The 17,664-nt window shown below is 36.8% G+C and overlaps 1 protein-coding gene across 2 annotated transcripts in view; it reads right to left on the reverse strand.

Annotated features, from left to right (window-relative positions):
• LOC121375124 (transient receptor potential cation channel subfamily A member 1-like) overlaps positions 1-15,367 on the reverse strand; it is a 58,035-nt gene extending 42,668 nt beyond the window's left edge. For both annotated transcript variants that reach the window (XM_041502373.1, XM_041502371.1), the window contains exon 1: positions 15,125-15,367. In XM_041502373.1, coding sequence (XP_041358307.1) covers positions 15,125-15,280 — 156 coding nt within the window. In that variant the 5' untranslated portion in view covers positions 15,281-15,367. The remainder of the gene's footprint in view (positions 1-15,124) is intronic.
• Between the last annotated feature and the right edge of the window lie 2,297 nt (positions 15,368-17,664).

The raw sequence follows: 17,664 nt of genomic DNA on the forward strand, positions 1-17,664 counted from the left end.
ATTTTTGGCAGTTCGTCTAAATTGCTCCAATCACCTTCAACTTTGGATTAGCAGTCAAATGTTTTGTTTGGCCTCAATTTTGACCATGCATGATTTTTCTCAACTTCACAAATTTCTTTCCAAATTCCGCTCCCCTCAAACTCACACCCACCCTTTCTGCCCCGGAATTGGTGACTGGCGAAGTCAGAGGCTAAGTCCAGGGTGTGCCTGCCTGAACCTTCGGGATATGAGCACGTTAATGGAGTTACCAGTTCCTTACAGGACTATTGGCAGGGCCACAAGCGAAAGATATCTTTAGATGGCTTCAAAGCAGTGTCTTGGATGAATTTTCCCAGCAATTGTAAAGGATTTTATTTATTTTTGGTTGATATACAAGTGTATGTATGTAGGTATGTATGTGTTATATTAGAACAAAAGGTACTCTCTAATTTTTGTTGTCAAGCTGTGTGTGTGTGGGAGGGGGGGGGGGGGGGGGAGCTATTGATAGAAGTCAAATCTTGTTTATTTCTAGAAACAAGAGACAAAACCAGCTGACGCTATTCTTTTCGAATATCATTGCTTTGTTCGTGCTGGGGTGTCGTTAAACATTCATTCATTCATTGCTTTGCTTTGGTTTGCTTTGTTAAAGCTAAATTTACACTTCACCGGCGACTCTTGTTGGCGAGTAGTTGACTCGCCCAGTCCTGCTTCTGTTTAAACATAATCCTCATGTTTCAGTGAAGTCAGTGTGGCTTTAACACAGTTCACATTAAATGTTTGGTGCGCGTTCGTTCAACTCGTTTTAGTTTACCTAATGAAAAAAAAAATTCAGTTTTGCATGAGTTCGGCAATCAAAGTAAGAACTGACCTGAACACTCACCTTTAAAACGAAACTTAGCTGTAATTATAAAAATGTATTGTCTTATTAAACAAATATGTGTTTCTGTCCATTGTTTCATTCTAGATTATTACATATTCGAATGCGTTTATCACACAGAACTTGTAGATATAATATTTGCTTTGACGGCCAGCAAACAAACATAATTATAGGATAGCAATGTATGACTGTGCTCTGAGTATGGACTTACGTTTGTACACTCAAACAAAATCTAAATAACACGATCGTCACATTGTTTTTCTATTACCACAGTTCGACACCCAATAGCCGATGTATTTTTCGTGCTGGGGTGTCGTTAAACATTCATTCATTTATTCATTCTAAATAACACTTCGTGGATATAGTGTTAACATTTAATATTTTACCAAAACTGTTACCCACAAGAAAATAAAGGAACAAAACGCAATGGTAGTGCTTCTTATTTGCTTCAAATTCATTCTATATTATTACGGTTTAGCTCCTGTGTTTCTTCTGCGCAAGTTCACATGTATTATTTTTAGCGGTTTTCGTTTTGCTTTGCTTTGCTTTGCTTTTCTTTGCTTTGATTTACATTGATTTGTGTTGTGATGGGTTTTGTTTCTGTTTTGCGGGTGGTTTTATTTTTTATTTTGTTTTGGTACTTTTCCCGTCTACTTTAGGTCCTCGCCATCTGTAACATTACGTATGAATTTTGTTCTTCGTTATCTTTAAGTGCATATATTATTATTTATTATTATATACTTTGTCCTGTTATATTATTTAATTAATTGTATTTTATTTGTGTATTATTAGGTATATCTTAGCGGATGTTCTCCAACTGTATCCACGTTTATTTAAATTAATCACAATGAAGTAATGTCACTATGTGTGGTTTATTACGGTATATGCTTTATAGTTTTAATATATAAACAATCGTGCAGTTTTAAACCAATTATTATTTTATTAGTGCATACATAGACACGCACAGGAATATACCTTTTGATTCGTAGACTGACATGGACAGACTGACCACAAGACAGATTGATGGATGAAGGGAGAGAGAGAGAGAGAGAGAGAGAGAGAGAGAGAGAGAGAGAGAGAGAGAGAGAGAGAGAGAGAGGAGAGAGAGAGAGAGAGAGAGAGAGAGAGAGAGAGACAGAGAGAGATGGCGGAGTAGGAGAGAACTAGGTACATACGAAGAAAACCATATAGTTAAAAAAGTTTGCCTTTTTTAACGACACCACTGGAGCACATTGATTAATTAATCATCGGCTATTGAATGTCAAATATTTGGTAATTCTGACAGGTAGTCATCAGAGGAAACCCGCTACATTTTTCCTAATGAAACAAGGGATCGTTTATATGTACTTCCCTACAGACAGGACAGCACATACCACGGCCTTTGATATACCAGACGTGGTTCACTGGCTGGAACGAGAAAACATACAGAGGCAGAAACAGTGAGATAATTAAAGAGATAGATATTCGTGATGAGATGACTGGAAAGATGAATATGGACAAACAAACAGACAGCCGGATGAATATACAAAAATGACTGGATAGATGGACGAAATGGTGAATTAATAGATGGATCGATGGATGGAAGGATGAATATCTAGCCTAAATGCTGAGAATACAGAATGTGATGTGCGGAGGTAACATGACAATGATTTACCTCTACGAACATTTCCATCTCATCGCTAGTAAGCCGGACTCTGCTGCGGTTCAAATACTGGCGAAACATGGATCCTTTCCGAACGCTCGCTGCGTTTCTGATTTCATGCTTTCTTTTTACGAAGATAGGCATGATTCCAACGTTGTCCCGCTATACAATGGAATGTAACTTTCAGTACATAGCTACTTAACCCGAACCGCACCACATTGATTGGTGCATCGCGTGACACTGATGTCCGGATCATCACACAGTATATACTAAAATGTAATTAATGTTGCCAATAAAGGTTCACATTGCATTAAAAAGAAGAGAAAGGTTAAAAACAACCCAACTAAATTGTGAATAAATTTATTTATTGTTTGTTTAATGTATTATTGTGTGTCGGAAATCAATGGCATCGAATTGTTATTCTGTTTTGTGAAGTCACTAAACTATGATGGGTAAATAATCTCTCTCCATTAGTAACCATATCAACTAGAACTGTAGATAGTCTATAAAACGCTTTTCATTTACAAAGTAATAATGCAAATTACGTCCGATGTTTTTTCTACACATATAAGTATTTATACAGACTATGCCTGTTAATGTTCTTTGGAAGAACTGCGTCGAACTTTCATTTGCTTCCGAGCGTGATTACCTGGAAGGTGTAACTCCGTGGACCTAGACGAGATAACATCGCTAACAATAACATTAATGACTCTAAACCTGAAGAGCTCCTTCTCAAACAAGAGATGTCAATGACATGACATGTCGACACCCAGTAACCATTCAGTTTAAGGGTGGTAGGTTCTAGGTTGGAATCTGAGTACCGGTGTATACAGTGCAATACATACATGTAATACATTCAGAGTTATGCACAATGTAATATGCAATGGTATTAATACGGCTATTTATGATATTAAACAATCATCATACTACACACACATATATATACATTTATATATATATATATAGATATAGATATAGATATATACATATACATATACATACATACACATACACATACACATACACATACACATACACATACACATACACATACACATACACATACACATATACATACACATATACATATACATATACACATATACACACATATACATATAATATATACATACATACACACATACATAACAACACGAAAAATACATCTGCTATTGGGTGTTAAACTATGGTAACATTTTGTTTTGTTTTGTTTAATGACACCCCTAGAGCACATTGATTTATTAATCATCATCTACTGGATGTCAACATTTGGTCATATTGACATATAGTCTCAGAAACGAAACCGGCTACATTTTTCCATTAGTAGCAAGGGATCTTTTATATGCACCATCCCACATACAGAATAACAAATACCACGGCCTTTGATATACCAGTCGCGGTGCACTGGCTGGAACGAAAATTACCGTAGAACAATCAGTATCACATGATTAATAACCCCAACCGCCTCCGTCGTTAACAACTTTACTAACCCACCCTAACCCAGTAATACTTCTCCCTCATTACCCTTTGTCGGTCGAACGCTTACTTAAGGTGATTTGGTCGTAGGATCGAACCCCCATGATGGACCCATTATCTTCCTCTCAACAATGTCCCCACCCCACCCCCGGTGTTTATATCAAAGGCCGTGGTATGCACTGTTCCGTCTGGCAAAGAACATATAAATGATCTCATGCCAGAATTATTAAATGTTTGATATCCAATAGCCGATGATTAATAAATCAATGTGCTCTAGGGGTGTCGTTAAACAGAAACAAAATGTTTAAACACAAGATATATGCCGTGCTATTGATCTCGGTTGTATTCTCTCAAGTACGCCATGTTTTTTGGACGTTTTTTTTTTTTTAACTTTCAATTTAACTTACTGTTATGCCAATATCCAATCAAGGTTTAAGTACGCTGCCCTGGCCACACACCTGAGCTATCTGGGCTGTGCATCCAGGTAAGTGGTTAATTGTTGGTGGTGACAGAGAGAAAGTCGGTTTAATGGCCTCACATCTACACACTAAGTCTATACAACTCTCACAGGAAACATCATTTGTGTCGGTCTTGGACAAAACTCTAGGACGAAGTCAGAGGTTGTGTCCTCGAAAGGCGTTTTTCAACAGTTCTCTGATGGAAACATTCCAAAAAGTAGCACGCACTCACACTATGTGTGAAAGTACGCATCCGTCAATGGGTTTATCTGAAGCAGTCATTCCCAAATTTGATAAACTCGATAAATTCAAGTTTCTTTTAGTGTTATTATTTTAACTCTTTTTGTGTTTTTTTGTTTGAAGGCATTTAGGTGAGATGATCAGCATTATAACATGAATTGTAACAAGGAGACTTGCACAAATCAGCCAGTGTTATAAACAAACATTGTTAAATTTATGATACGCTTCATAACGTCCTGTCGCTCTAACATCATTACCAAGAGACGGTACACGTGATTGTATGTCACAGGCGAGTGGTTTCAAATAAAACAAACGAAATGATGAGTGTTACATATCAATGAATCAGCTTATTGCAACATAAAATGATGGATATACGTTATCTATATCACATATCAATCATTCGATTAACAGTCCCAGCCTTATAATTGATGGACAGTACACATTTCACCAAATTCACGGTTGAATTGTTCCAATTAGAAATGCCATTTGTTCACCTTAATATGTCGATAAACTAGCTTATTCGTACGATATGGATTAAATTTCGCTATTATATAGCACGTAATGCAATCCATGGAGCACTTTTTTGTGCAAATGTAATTGAATCGTTAGTCAACTGTACAATAATTAGAAAAGCTTTTAGTAGAAATGTTACTTTCCGTAGTTTCTTATGCTACTGCTGGTACCAGCCGTAAGTCGAATACTTATCCACTCTAGTTTTACTTCATCGAGAGATGTGTGTTGATTTGTTTATCTCAATGACAAGACAATTAACATTAGCAAGCTCTATCTATGTACAATGAGTCCAAATGATTTTTGACAAATATTTTGTTATATTCGATGTCTATATTTCTCACACGCACAAACTCTAGTACCTAGTTCTCTCCTACTTCGCCTCACTCCATGTTTCACCCTGTCACCTACCCACGACGCCTCCCCCCCCCCCCCCCCCCTGTCTGTCGCTCTCTCTCTCGCTCTCTCTGTCTGTCTCTCTCTCTCATCTCTCTCTCTCTCTCTCTCTCTCTCTCTCTCTCTCTCTCTCTCTCCTCTCTCTCTCTCTCTGTCTTTCTCTCCTCCTCTCTCGCTCTCTCTCTCTCTCTCTCTCTCTCTCTCTCTCTCTCTCTCTCTCTCTCTCTCTCTCTCTCTCTCTCTCTCTCTCTCTCTCTCTCTCTCTGTATGCGTGTAGAGAGAAATAGAGAGAGTATGTGTTGTGTGTGTTTGTGTGTGTGTGTGTGTATTATGTATGCGACAGAGAGAGAGAGAGAGAGAGAGAGAGAGAGAGAGAGAGAGAGAGAGAGAGAGAGAGAGAGAGAGAGAGAACACTTGACCGGGACAAGTTGTATTGGACTTGACAGCTAGCCCCAGAACAGCACAAAGTTTGTTTTTGGTTAACGACACCACTAGAGCACATTAATTAATCATCGGATATTGAATATTAAACATTTGGTAATTCCGACTCGTCGTCATCAGAGGAAACCCGGTACATTTTTTCATTAGCAACAAGGGATCGTTTATATGCACTTCCCCACAGACAGAAAAGCACATACCACGGCCTTTGACCAGTTGTGATGCACTGGTTGAAACGAGAAAAAACAATCAGTTGAATGGATCCACCGAGGTGGTTCGATCCTGCGACGCAGGTATCTCAAGCGATCACTCAACCGACTGAGCTAAATCCTGCACTGAGAACAACGCAAATGCATCCGGTTGTATAACATGGTCAATACGAGAGAACAGGTTGACATTCATTGGTTTTGTACTCGGTAACCAATTTTGTTCTGCTGTGTCGAGCAAATATGTATTCCTTGTAGACAGTATATAATGTACTGTGACACGATTGGCCAGTGAAGACCTGTAGTCTGTAACAGTGTTAACAGCTATGGCGGACTTGCAATTAATCAAGTAGTCGTAACTACCATAGGGATGTGGATAGAATGGATTAATGAATGTTTAATGACACTCACAGCACGACAAACGCATTGGCTATTGGGTGTCATACTACGCCAAGTAGGTAAATAAAGTGATGGTCAACATCAATATAAAACTTCAAGAGTTACATTATAAAGATCTGCGCAAAAAGTACAAATATCACAGATAATAATAATTAAAATTTAAAATAAAATTCTGTATCACAAAGATATTTCAACAAAAGTTCCATCACATTACTTCTACCGAATATAGCTTCCTTAGTGTGCTTGGGATGACTGCAGTCCACTACAATGTCACGCACTGTTGGATATGGTTAGTGAAGTGAGGAGCGCTAATACACGTACCTCGAGAATATCATAAAACAAACAGGATTTCAAAATTACCTGTCTACATGTTCACATAAATATTTACCAAGATAGTTTTGATTTATAAATGACTAATAACCGACATTGGTGTGATAAAGATTTGTATTGGGGATCTGCGCACTCAAACACACACTAGTAGGTCTCGTTAGGACTAACATATAGTCCAGTATAAGATAAGGTGAGAGGGAAACATGCCCTCCACTTCTAGCTATGCTAATCGCAATCAATAGTCTGACAGATTATATGTCAAGCTAATAAATTTTAAATTAATTACAATCAAAATGAAATACCTGACAACACATATTATGAGGAGTAGGCTGTATTTTTAGGTTAATATTTTTGTTTCGTTTAATAACGATCTAAATGAAATCACAAATAAGCTAACCATCCATCTCCATGTGAAGACATGTACAATACATGAACGACGTCACACTGAAGGTGACAAAAGGTGAATTACTTGCTGGATCCACCCATTTGAAGGAATTGCCCAATGAAGTTCCATCTAAATAGATTGAAAGGCGTTGTACTTTCCATTCTTGGTTCTGAAGAAAAGTCTTGATACCTTCTTATACCTAGCATAATGTACATTTAGTTTATGCCATTTACAACACATGCGTTCTGAAATAGTTCCGATCAGTGCTGCGATATGGCTAAAGGTATATTTTAATCAGACCAGACGATGCTGCAGCCAAAACAAAAGGAAGAATGACTGGTTACGAGAAGCCATAAAACTTGACCTATTTTGTGTGCTTAAATATTGCTTTAGAAGAAAATGTTAAACCATTTCTCGTTAACTCCATTGGCCGTATATTGACCACACTAATACCATCTTAATATGCCACACAAAGAAAGGAAAAGGGTAGTTGTTTTTCCTCACACTGTGAATTGTTCAAGACAAAGGCCTACTCCATATTACAAGATAACATCACAATGACTGACGTAGAAAGGTAAACATTGTTTACTTTCTACATAGGTTAACGTTTGTATGCTCGACTATGTAAAACAACACTGTTGAAATAGCTACAAGGTTTGTATGCTCGACTATGAAAAACAACACTGCTGAGATAGCTACACGGTGTGTATGTTCGACTATGTAAAACAACACTGTTGAGATAGCTACAAGGTTTGTATGCTCAACTATGTAAAACAACACTGTTGAGATAGCTACAAGGCATCATATGACACCTCTGATTGTAGGCGGTCATATTTATGCGTCATATCTACCCGCACGTGGAGCACATTTTCTTCAGCTTTCGTGATTTCATCTTTCTGCAACTATATCAATATAAAATAAGAATTTCCCTTATCTCGACGGATATTATCATGCAACCATGCTTCCTGTGACCTGATCACCCCTATTTTATTTTGTTTATATATTTTTTTTTAATAGTTTACAAAAATATAACTTGAATAGGGTTGCATGATTTAAAAAAAAAGTATTACGTGGTTATTTGGCTCTGTTACACCATTATCGAAACCTTGCCAATTAACTACGATATCACAACGTAGTAACGTGGTGCACCCACTCTTGAAGACAAATGAGATAACACATGGATATTAGCCCCAACTCTTGAAGACTAATGAGATAACACATGGATATTAGCCCCAACTCTTGAAGACCAATGAGATAACACATGGATATTAGCCCCAACTCTTGAAGACTAATGAGATAACACATGGATATTAGCCCCAACAACGATATTTTGGAATTTCTAACGATACACCTTGTGCAAGTTAAGTAATAATAATACATGTATAAGCCCTCAAAACATCTTTTCATCACAGCTGTACTTATTCCAGTGCGCTCTGTCCTGTGCTAGTTTTGATTTAAACTAGTCTGAGAGTGGCAGTCGTCTTTGTGGCGGTGCAAGAGGGGTGAACTCTCCAGTAAAATATTTCGTTGTGAGTGGCTCTCCTCCTATAGGCGAGGCACTAGATAGAGATTCATGGAATCAATCCCTATTTTGCCAAATACCCACTCAACTCTGTATTGTGCATATGGCCCTGGTCACGTTTTGCCTTTCAGATTTGAAAATAGTGTTCGACTCTTTATTCTCGTTGTCTCATATTACTGTTATTTTTACTTATATTCGTTATATTTGTCTTAGATTCCTCAAAGTATACGAAATAGTAATTCGACTCTGTGTTGTTGTTAACTTTAATATAACATGTTCTACCGTATGCATTCCAGTGTATACCAAATGGAAAAGATCGCATCGAATTATTTGGGTTGCTTTTGTAGTGGGTTCTCTTTTTTTTCTTTATTTTCCTTCTCTTTATTTTCTCTTCTTTTTAACAAACAGTCTAGGTACATTTCCAAAAACAAACAAATTTGATATATGTCCCATTTGTTACAGCAACTAATATTTTTTTTTGCTGTCAATATGTATCTCGAAACTCGATAACTCAAAAATCGAATACGTTCTGTGCATCCACCACCACGTTCTCTGTCTTACTCTTCCCTTTTGTCTACGCACACATTAGTACATTCAGACCGTCACAGAAGATCTCGCACCAGGCATTATATTTGTCAATCGTATCACTTCGCCTGCTTTCGTTACTTCCCACAATAAAAGTGAAAACCGGTCGAGGTGACCTAATTACGATTATAAAGGAATATATCCAGCAGTTGGCGGCATAGTTATTCACCTAGGTCGTGATCCTATATACAAATAAATAATAGTGATTTTGTTTTAATATACTGTGTTTGGTAGGCTGGGTAAGCAGCGCATTTTGAACTGTAATTTTGATATCTACAAATCGACAAAATTGTTACTTTGTTACAACTTGAAAATAATAGTTGTTCCTCATCCATAGTGAGAAATAAAATAGAACCTTTTTACGACTTTTGCCTACAGTTATCTTTATAACTTAAATAGTTTAAACTTAAGGCCATAAGATAATTGGTTTTCTGTAGCATTAGAGTCTAGCATTTAATTTGTAGTCTCGAGTAACAATTAATGTCAACAATTGGTCTTGGTTCTTGGCCTATTTAGCTTGAATGTACCATCAGAGGATTCGTTTTGGAGAAGTTTCATACATTCCACAGAACAGAACTTTATTATTCTCAGATTGGTTTCCAAAGGTATATCAGTAGCAAAAAAAAACCCTATAAATGCACATTTGTTGTGACAAGACCAGATTTTTAGATACGTGTCACGTGGGCACACACGTTGCTCTACGTCAACATAAGACAGTACAGCGCAAGTTCGTTTTGAATAGAGGCGTCGGGTTTCTTCGTGTAGCGTCCATACATGTTAACAACATATAAGTATGACTGGACTCGAGAATAATGAAACTAAAGCTGTGTGGCATGAGATTGAGGAAAACAAATATACACAGTAGCTGGCTACCATTTGGTCGTCGACGATTGCCGAAGTATTACACAAAATCCTCTCTAGCCCTCCCCTACAACATATCAATACGTGGAGGTCTAGAGGTGACTCGAGCCAATGACTTTTATGGTGAAGCACTGTCACCCATAGACAGAACAAAACTACAACACGTGTACAACAATTACTAAGTACCCACAACCACCACATCCCAACATCTACCATTAATCCCAGTTTAAAAAACAATCAGATATAGCATAGACAAATAATTAAACTATCACAAAAGGTAATTATTTAAAAATCCGTTGTATGCACGAGTACACAGAGCCACTATTTTCCATTGTTCTGCATCCGCTATTATAAGCAGTTCCTACAAATTGTTTTATTATTCAATAAAACAGCGGGCGATTAAGAACGGTACTGACATTTATTCCGCTTAGTTAATCTGATGATCGTCATCAGAAACGCATCATGTGTAATTGAAAACATAACACGAACGTTGGTTTTGACGTTGTCATAAAGATGAGCACACTCCTATATTTGACTTTTGTGGCAATACTGTTATGTGGTTGTTATTCACATTTTGATTCCATCAAATATATAGAAAACGGATGAATTTACAAATCATTTCGTACGGGATTAACGGTATGTGCGTCTGCTAAAAACTAATTGATAATTTTACAGATCTCCTTGCAATGTTAATATATGAATAAACATAAAGAAGTCTAATGTGGCGGCTATTACAAATTCGTAAAAAAAAAAACAAGTGTACAAATTAACGTCAGTAGAATCGGCATGATTTGTCTTTCTAACTCAACAGGATGCCCAGACGAACAGTCCATTATAATGCAGAGGATATTAGAGGTCTAGACAGTTTAAAATTAAACAGCTTAGTCTAGATTTCGATTTTGTTTTCGAAATCTATGGCATGGCCTAGTAAATCGATAATTGCACTCAACAGTTACTGCCGTCTACGTCAAAGGGAATGTTTTATTTCGCGAATACATTATTCACCTCAATGGACATCTCTGATGTTTTTATTGACACACACACACACACACACACACACACACACACACACACACACACACCACATTCTCGAAATTCATAAAATAAAATAACTGCCCCTTTAATTTAACAGTGCTACCTGGACAAGATTATACTGATGTACGCGACGACTCCGGGTTCGAATTTTATTTTGTCAAGAGAAACAAAAGTTGCATCAACGATACCGTACCATTATGTCTATGTGCGTGAACATTGCAGTGTTTTGGAGAATATTACATTTTTATATCATTTCAATCAAAAATGCTAACAAGTGTGGATGAAATCTCAGAAACATAAATACCCTTTTTAATAATTATTTAGTTTTATTTCTGAACAGGAATATATACAAATATATTACAAACAATTTTAGTTATGTATCGTACAGAAATATATCCACAAATACTTACAAAAACAAAAGCAAACCATTAATTTATATTGCTGATATATTCCATTAATTGAACACTAAAAGAAACTCGGTGGTATCACTGATTTATTTAATTAACATCAATAAAAATCAAGTATATCAAATGTATAGCTTCTAAAACTGAAACAGTCTCAAAAGATATATTTAGAGCGATTCTATTGTTCCAATAAAAGGAAAATATTATTTTTCCTAACCATTACCTATCGGTTTTACATTTGGAGATGTACGAATAAATGTTCTATGGTTTTTTCATCAACCTTACAATAAATACGTACTTAACATCAGGGAACCTGTACTCGCCCACCCCTGAAACAATTCAAGTGCCCCCTTTTCGAACAGTTTGTTTACAATTTCTATTTTACAAATACGAAACGCTTCCCGGAGTTGGTCCATGTGCCATTGTGCCCTAGGCCCCCTACCTAAGATGTTTCTCGACCCGCACTTGCGAACGACGGAATAGAAGCTTAGTGTAAATATTAGAAGAAGAAATTTGTTTTGTTTAACGACACCACTGGAGCACATTGATTCATCGACCATCGGCTATTGGATATCAAACAATTGGTGATTCTGACACGTAATCATCAGAGGAAACCCGCCACATTTGTCCTAATGCAACTAGGGATCTTTTATATGCACCATCCCACCGACAGGATAGCACATACCACGGCTTTTGGTTATACCAGTCGTGTGCATTGCTTGGAACGAGAAATAGCCCAATGGGCCAACCGACGGGGATCGATCCCAAACTGACCGCGCATCAAGCGAGCGCTTTACCACTGGGTTACGTCCTGCCCTAGTATAACGATTAGATTTACAGTCCAACTAACACATGTAATGAATCAGACAACTGATCTGCTGCCACATATCGTGACCAATAGAGACAGATTTACAGTCCAACTAACACATGTAATGAATCAGACAACTGATCTGCTGCCACATATCGTGACCAATAGAGACAGATTTACAGTCCAACTAACACATGTAATGAATCAGACAACTGATCTGCTGCCACATATCGTGACCAATAGAGACAGATTTACAGTCCAACTAACACATGTAATGAATCAGACAACTGATCTGCTGCCACATATCGTGACCAATAGAGACAGATTTACAGTCCAACTAATATATGTAATGAATCAGACAACTGATCTGCTGCCACATATCGTGACCAATAGAGACAGATTTACAGTCCAACTAACACATGTAATGAATCAGACAACTGATCTGCTGCCACATATCGTGACCAATAGAGACAGATTTACAGTCCAACTAACACATGTAATGAATCAGACAACTGATCTGTTGCCACATATCGTGACCAATAGAGACAGAGTTACAGTCCAACTAACACATGTAATGAATCAGACAACTGATCTGTTGCCACATATCGTGACATATATGTAGATTTTTTTTTTTTGATTTTTTTTTTTTTTTTTTTTGGGGGGGGGGGGATGTTGTGTTTGCCTTTAGATTATGTTTATGCCTTTTATCAGGTTTGTTTCTATTGTTTTTGCACGTGTGTGTGTGTTATTTGCTTCATGGTTTGTGGGTTGTATATTTCTTTGTTTAGGTGTTGTTGTTTTGTTATTTTCTTATTTTTTACAGTTTTATGTTGTTGTTTGTTTGTGTTTTTTAAAAATCATTTGCATAGGTTTTGTTATTGATTTAGGCTTTTGTTGGTTTCTTTGGGGCTTTTCTTGTTATTTTATTCCCACCTTACTCACAGACTCGTACAGACCCTGCGGCACAGCTTACGGATACGCTGTTTGTTTGTTTGTTTGTTTGTTTCTGTTTTTGTTTCTGTTTTTTTGTTTGCTTTTTTTTTTTTTTTTTGGGGGGGGGGGGGGGTGTCATTGTTATTGAGTGTTTGTTTCTTATTATTGTTGTTATTGTTTTCTGAGGGGCTTGGGGGTGTTTGTTTGTTTCTTGTTTATAGAGATCTAAATTATTATGAAGTGTGGTAAATGTTTCCTATCCCTGGGACGCTTTACGTTCTTTCATAAAGTTAGACTTCCTCATTTATTTATGTCGCTATTGTAATATATTTAGTTTTTACTTAATGTAACCTGCTATTCAGTTTCATGAAAATCAAATGTACCTTCAAATTATGTAATTTAATACTAAGGAATATTTAATTTTATTTGGCACCCTTGATCCGATGAAAAAGCGACTTGCAGTGAAAGACACATTTTAAATAAGTTACTTAAGAATTGACCGCAATAATGTTTTTGGTTCATGCAAGTATGAACCGAAAAAACTATGTGCACACTGTATGACGTCATACAAAAGTGTGCACATCGTTTCTTCGGTTCATACTTGCATGAACCAAAAAATAATTGCAGTCAAATCTTATAATTAAATTTATATGCATACTTTAACAATACATAACTGAATTTATTTTGTTTATTTTTAAATACGCCTGTAGTATTGTTTGTGTAAACTTCATTGATACTTATGTCGCGTAAGAATGCAAACGTTCATTCACTATTATTTGAATCAGGTGATTTTTTTTGTAAATGACGTCATTTCCTCTAGCTGCTGTGCATTTTTATGGATCATTTAGTTATATTGGAAGGAATTGTCCTATTCCTGTTTAGTTTATATTTTATGAAAGTGAATGAAGGGAACGTGTCTAACATTTATGCTGCGGTGGAACCGTTTAATTTTCGCCAACAGCTGTAGAACATCGCTTACAAGTAAGTTACAAGCGTGAAGTTTCCTACAGGAGTTCTTTGGCGAACGACCGAGTCTTATGTCATGATTAGCGAAGAGGTTGGGGTTTTTTTAATCAATGCTTATAGATTCATATATCTGCTCTGCTATAGCATTTTCCATTAATTTATCGTATACATTTTTTGTAGCTTTCACGTGTGTTTTCTTCAAAATATCTAAATATGATTGCCAGAATAATCCAGCTTGTTGCACAAACGTAGTGCGAGTCAGTGTGTGTGTGTGTGGGGGGGGGGGGGGGGGGGTAGTAGGCGTGGCTTAATTTTTGGGGGTTCATCGACATATGAACGAAAAAAGTAAGCACCTCTGGACCAATCAGATTGCCGTAAAGTGTATAGACGCAAAGAAAATTTAATTATATAATTTTGAACAACGACGGGTGAATCGAGAAATAAACTGAGAACATTTTCCACGTTTAGCGTACATCGATTGTATCTCGTCTGCTAAAACAACAGCATATGTATCTGTTTATTATTTTTTTGTTTTAATTAAATATAATAATTATTTTGCACGTTGTTGAATATAAAACATTGCACTTTAGCAATACGAGCATTTAAAACAAGTAACAGTATGTCATAGTATAAACAAAACAAACTTTAACTTTTACCTTTATATACATACATACCTTTAGGGTGAGATTTGGAATGTCCTGTAGCACATAAAAATTACTAAGGCTTATGATGCTTTCTTCAGTCTTTGGAGAAGTTATCTGAGCTTTCCTGATAAAACGTCCTCTGATACCCTTAAGACATCTCCGCTCGTTTTCGGGTGTCTCCATCATCGAAATGAAGATACTAAACAACACACGTCCACGAGTCTCGGAACTTGAACTTATCTGTCTGTCTGAAACTTGGTATCATTTTCTCCAAGCTGCGCCTCACCAGCCGTAAACCAATGTTTTGATGTGGTCTACCTGCCCACTGATTCAGCAGCGGCTATTATTATAACCTGAATGGATTTGTATTTGCTACGCTACACTTAATTGTGTCAGGTACCAGCGATTCTCCCAGGCTACTATATATGTTGCGTTCTTTCAAAGGCATTCAACTTGGATGCTTGAATCACGGTATATTGTTTACTACTGATAACAGGAATCATTTAACAGTTTAGCAATTTATTGAAAATGTTTCATCTAGATGAAAATATAGTGTTATTTGCGACTCATCAATAATACATCAGAGGGCGTTTGGTTTATTTAGTGTAATTTGTTTTGTTATTTATTTTGTAAAATGCACGTCAGTGATGAATGGAAGTTGTTTGTTTTCGTATGACCAACATGAATCTTGTTTTTTATTTTATTTTCGTGTATGTTGGATTCAAACAGAATCTGAAGTATTAGCCGATTGGCGAACTTGGTTAGACACTATATAGACACAGTTGGACAAAAATATAATACAATTAATGACACAATTGTAACATGTATCCAACTAATAAAGCTTTTGATATGACTACAATTAAATACATTTAATTTTTTCAAATATCAGAGAGAGAGAGAGAGAGAGAGAGAGAGAGAGAGAGAGATATATATATATATATATATATATATATATATATATATATATATATTTGCAATTGTGAGCCAACTGCTGGTACAGGCTTCTGGCATAACCAGGATCCATACCGGCCTCGTTGGCGTCATGGTTAGGCCATCGATCTACAGGCTGGTAGGTACTGGGTTCGGATCCTAGTCGAGGCATAGGATTTTTAATCCAGATACCGACTCCAAACCCTGAGTGAGTGCTTCGCAAGGCTCAATGGATAGATGTAAACCACTTGCACCGACCAGTGATCCATAACTGGTTCAACAAAGGCCATGGTTTGTGCTATCCAGCCTGTAGGAAGCGCAAATAAAAGATTCCTTGCTGCCTGTCGTAAAAGAGTAGCCTATGTGGCGACAGCGGGTGTCATCTATAAAAATGGCCATATGTTTGACGTCCAATAGCCGATGATAAGATAAACAAAAAAATCAATATGCTCTAGTGGCGTCGTTAAATAAAACAAACTTTACTCTTTTTTTTAACCAGGATACGTTAACTGAATTAACAATGGTTTTGTCTTTTTTATTATTTACCAATTGAATTAATAAAAAAACAAATTGTGTGATAAACTAATTTAATTAATACTTTTTTCTTCTTATTTTTTTTTTAACTAATCGAATTAATGAATGTTTTGTATCTTCTTTGTTTTTGATAAACTAATTGAATTAGTAAATCGTTTGTGTCATTTTTTACACCAACTGACCCAGACCGTAGATGAGAGAAAGATGACACTTGAAAACAATGTGATGAATATATAAACACACCACCTACTGTTAGTCCATACCTCATTATGATTATGATTACCAGCTGATGATTAATTATTTAATAGGCTGTTTCACACGCACTTTCTGCCCTCCAATCTAGGGTTATTCGGTACATTCTCAGCAGTACAAGCTGGGGTGTCGTTCTACTGACTACTAGTGTTACGAAAAACTGAGACTGTCACGCAAAATTTAAACGACCAAACCGTAAGACAAAACAAAATAAATTCCTGGTCTCTAGTCAGCGCACTTGACGTTGCCTGCCCTTCAATTTTGTTTTTATTTCGTGCGGTATGACGTCGATTTTTGCCGAGCTTTTCTTGCTATAACGTAAAACAGCATTTGGAGCCAAAACGTCATCGCGAATGAACTAAAACGTGCATTTTGATTTCAATTTAAGTATGTCCCTTATTTCGGTATCAGTTGTTTGTGGAGTGAAAGCACTTCGACCTTTCGGCATTGTATAGTGTGATAGATCTGCAAATTTGCTTCTTCATGTCCCAAGGGTACCAAGGCAAAGGAGGGGGCACCATGGTCATTGAGAATGGATCAAGGTACATAAGGAGGACGTAAGCAAACTAAATATACCCACCTAAAAATAATTTTAAAAGCTGCATCGCCGCATCAATTCTGGAACGTTGGTCTGACAAGAGCCCCACTTTCGTGTTTGGCCTTATTCATTCTGTGCACAATGTCGAACGGTAATGTGGCAAAATAGTATCTCTGTCTAGTGTCTCATCTATAGGACAGCCACTCCATAGAAGATCACAAATTAAGAGGACGGCCACGCCCATATTAGTTTACTGAGTGAATACCTAGGATAGAACATTTCGAACAACACAATACTAGTATTTAGTCGACGAATG

Source organism: Gigantopelta aegis, chromosome 6, assembly GCF_016097555.1.
Source record: "Gigantopelta aegis isolate Gae_Host chromosome 6, Gae_host_genome, whole genome shotgun sequence".
Taxonomy (NCBI): Eukaryota; Metazoa; Mollusca; class Gastropoda; order Neomphalida; family Peltospiridae; genus Gigantopelta; species Gigantopelta aegis.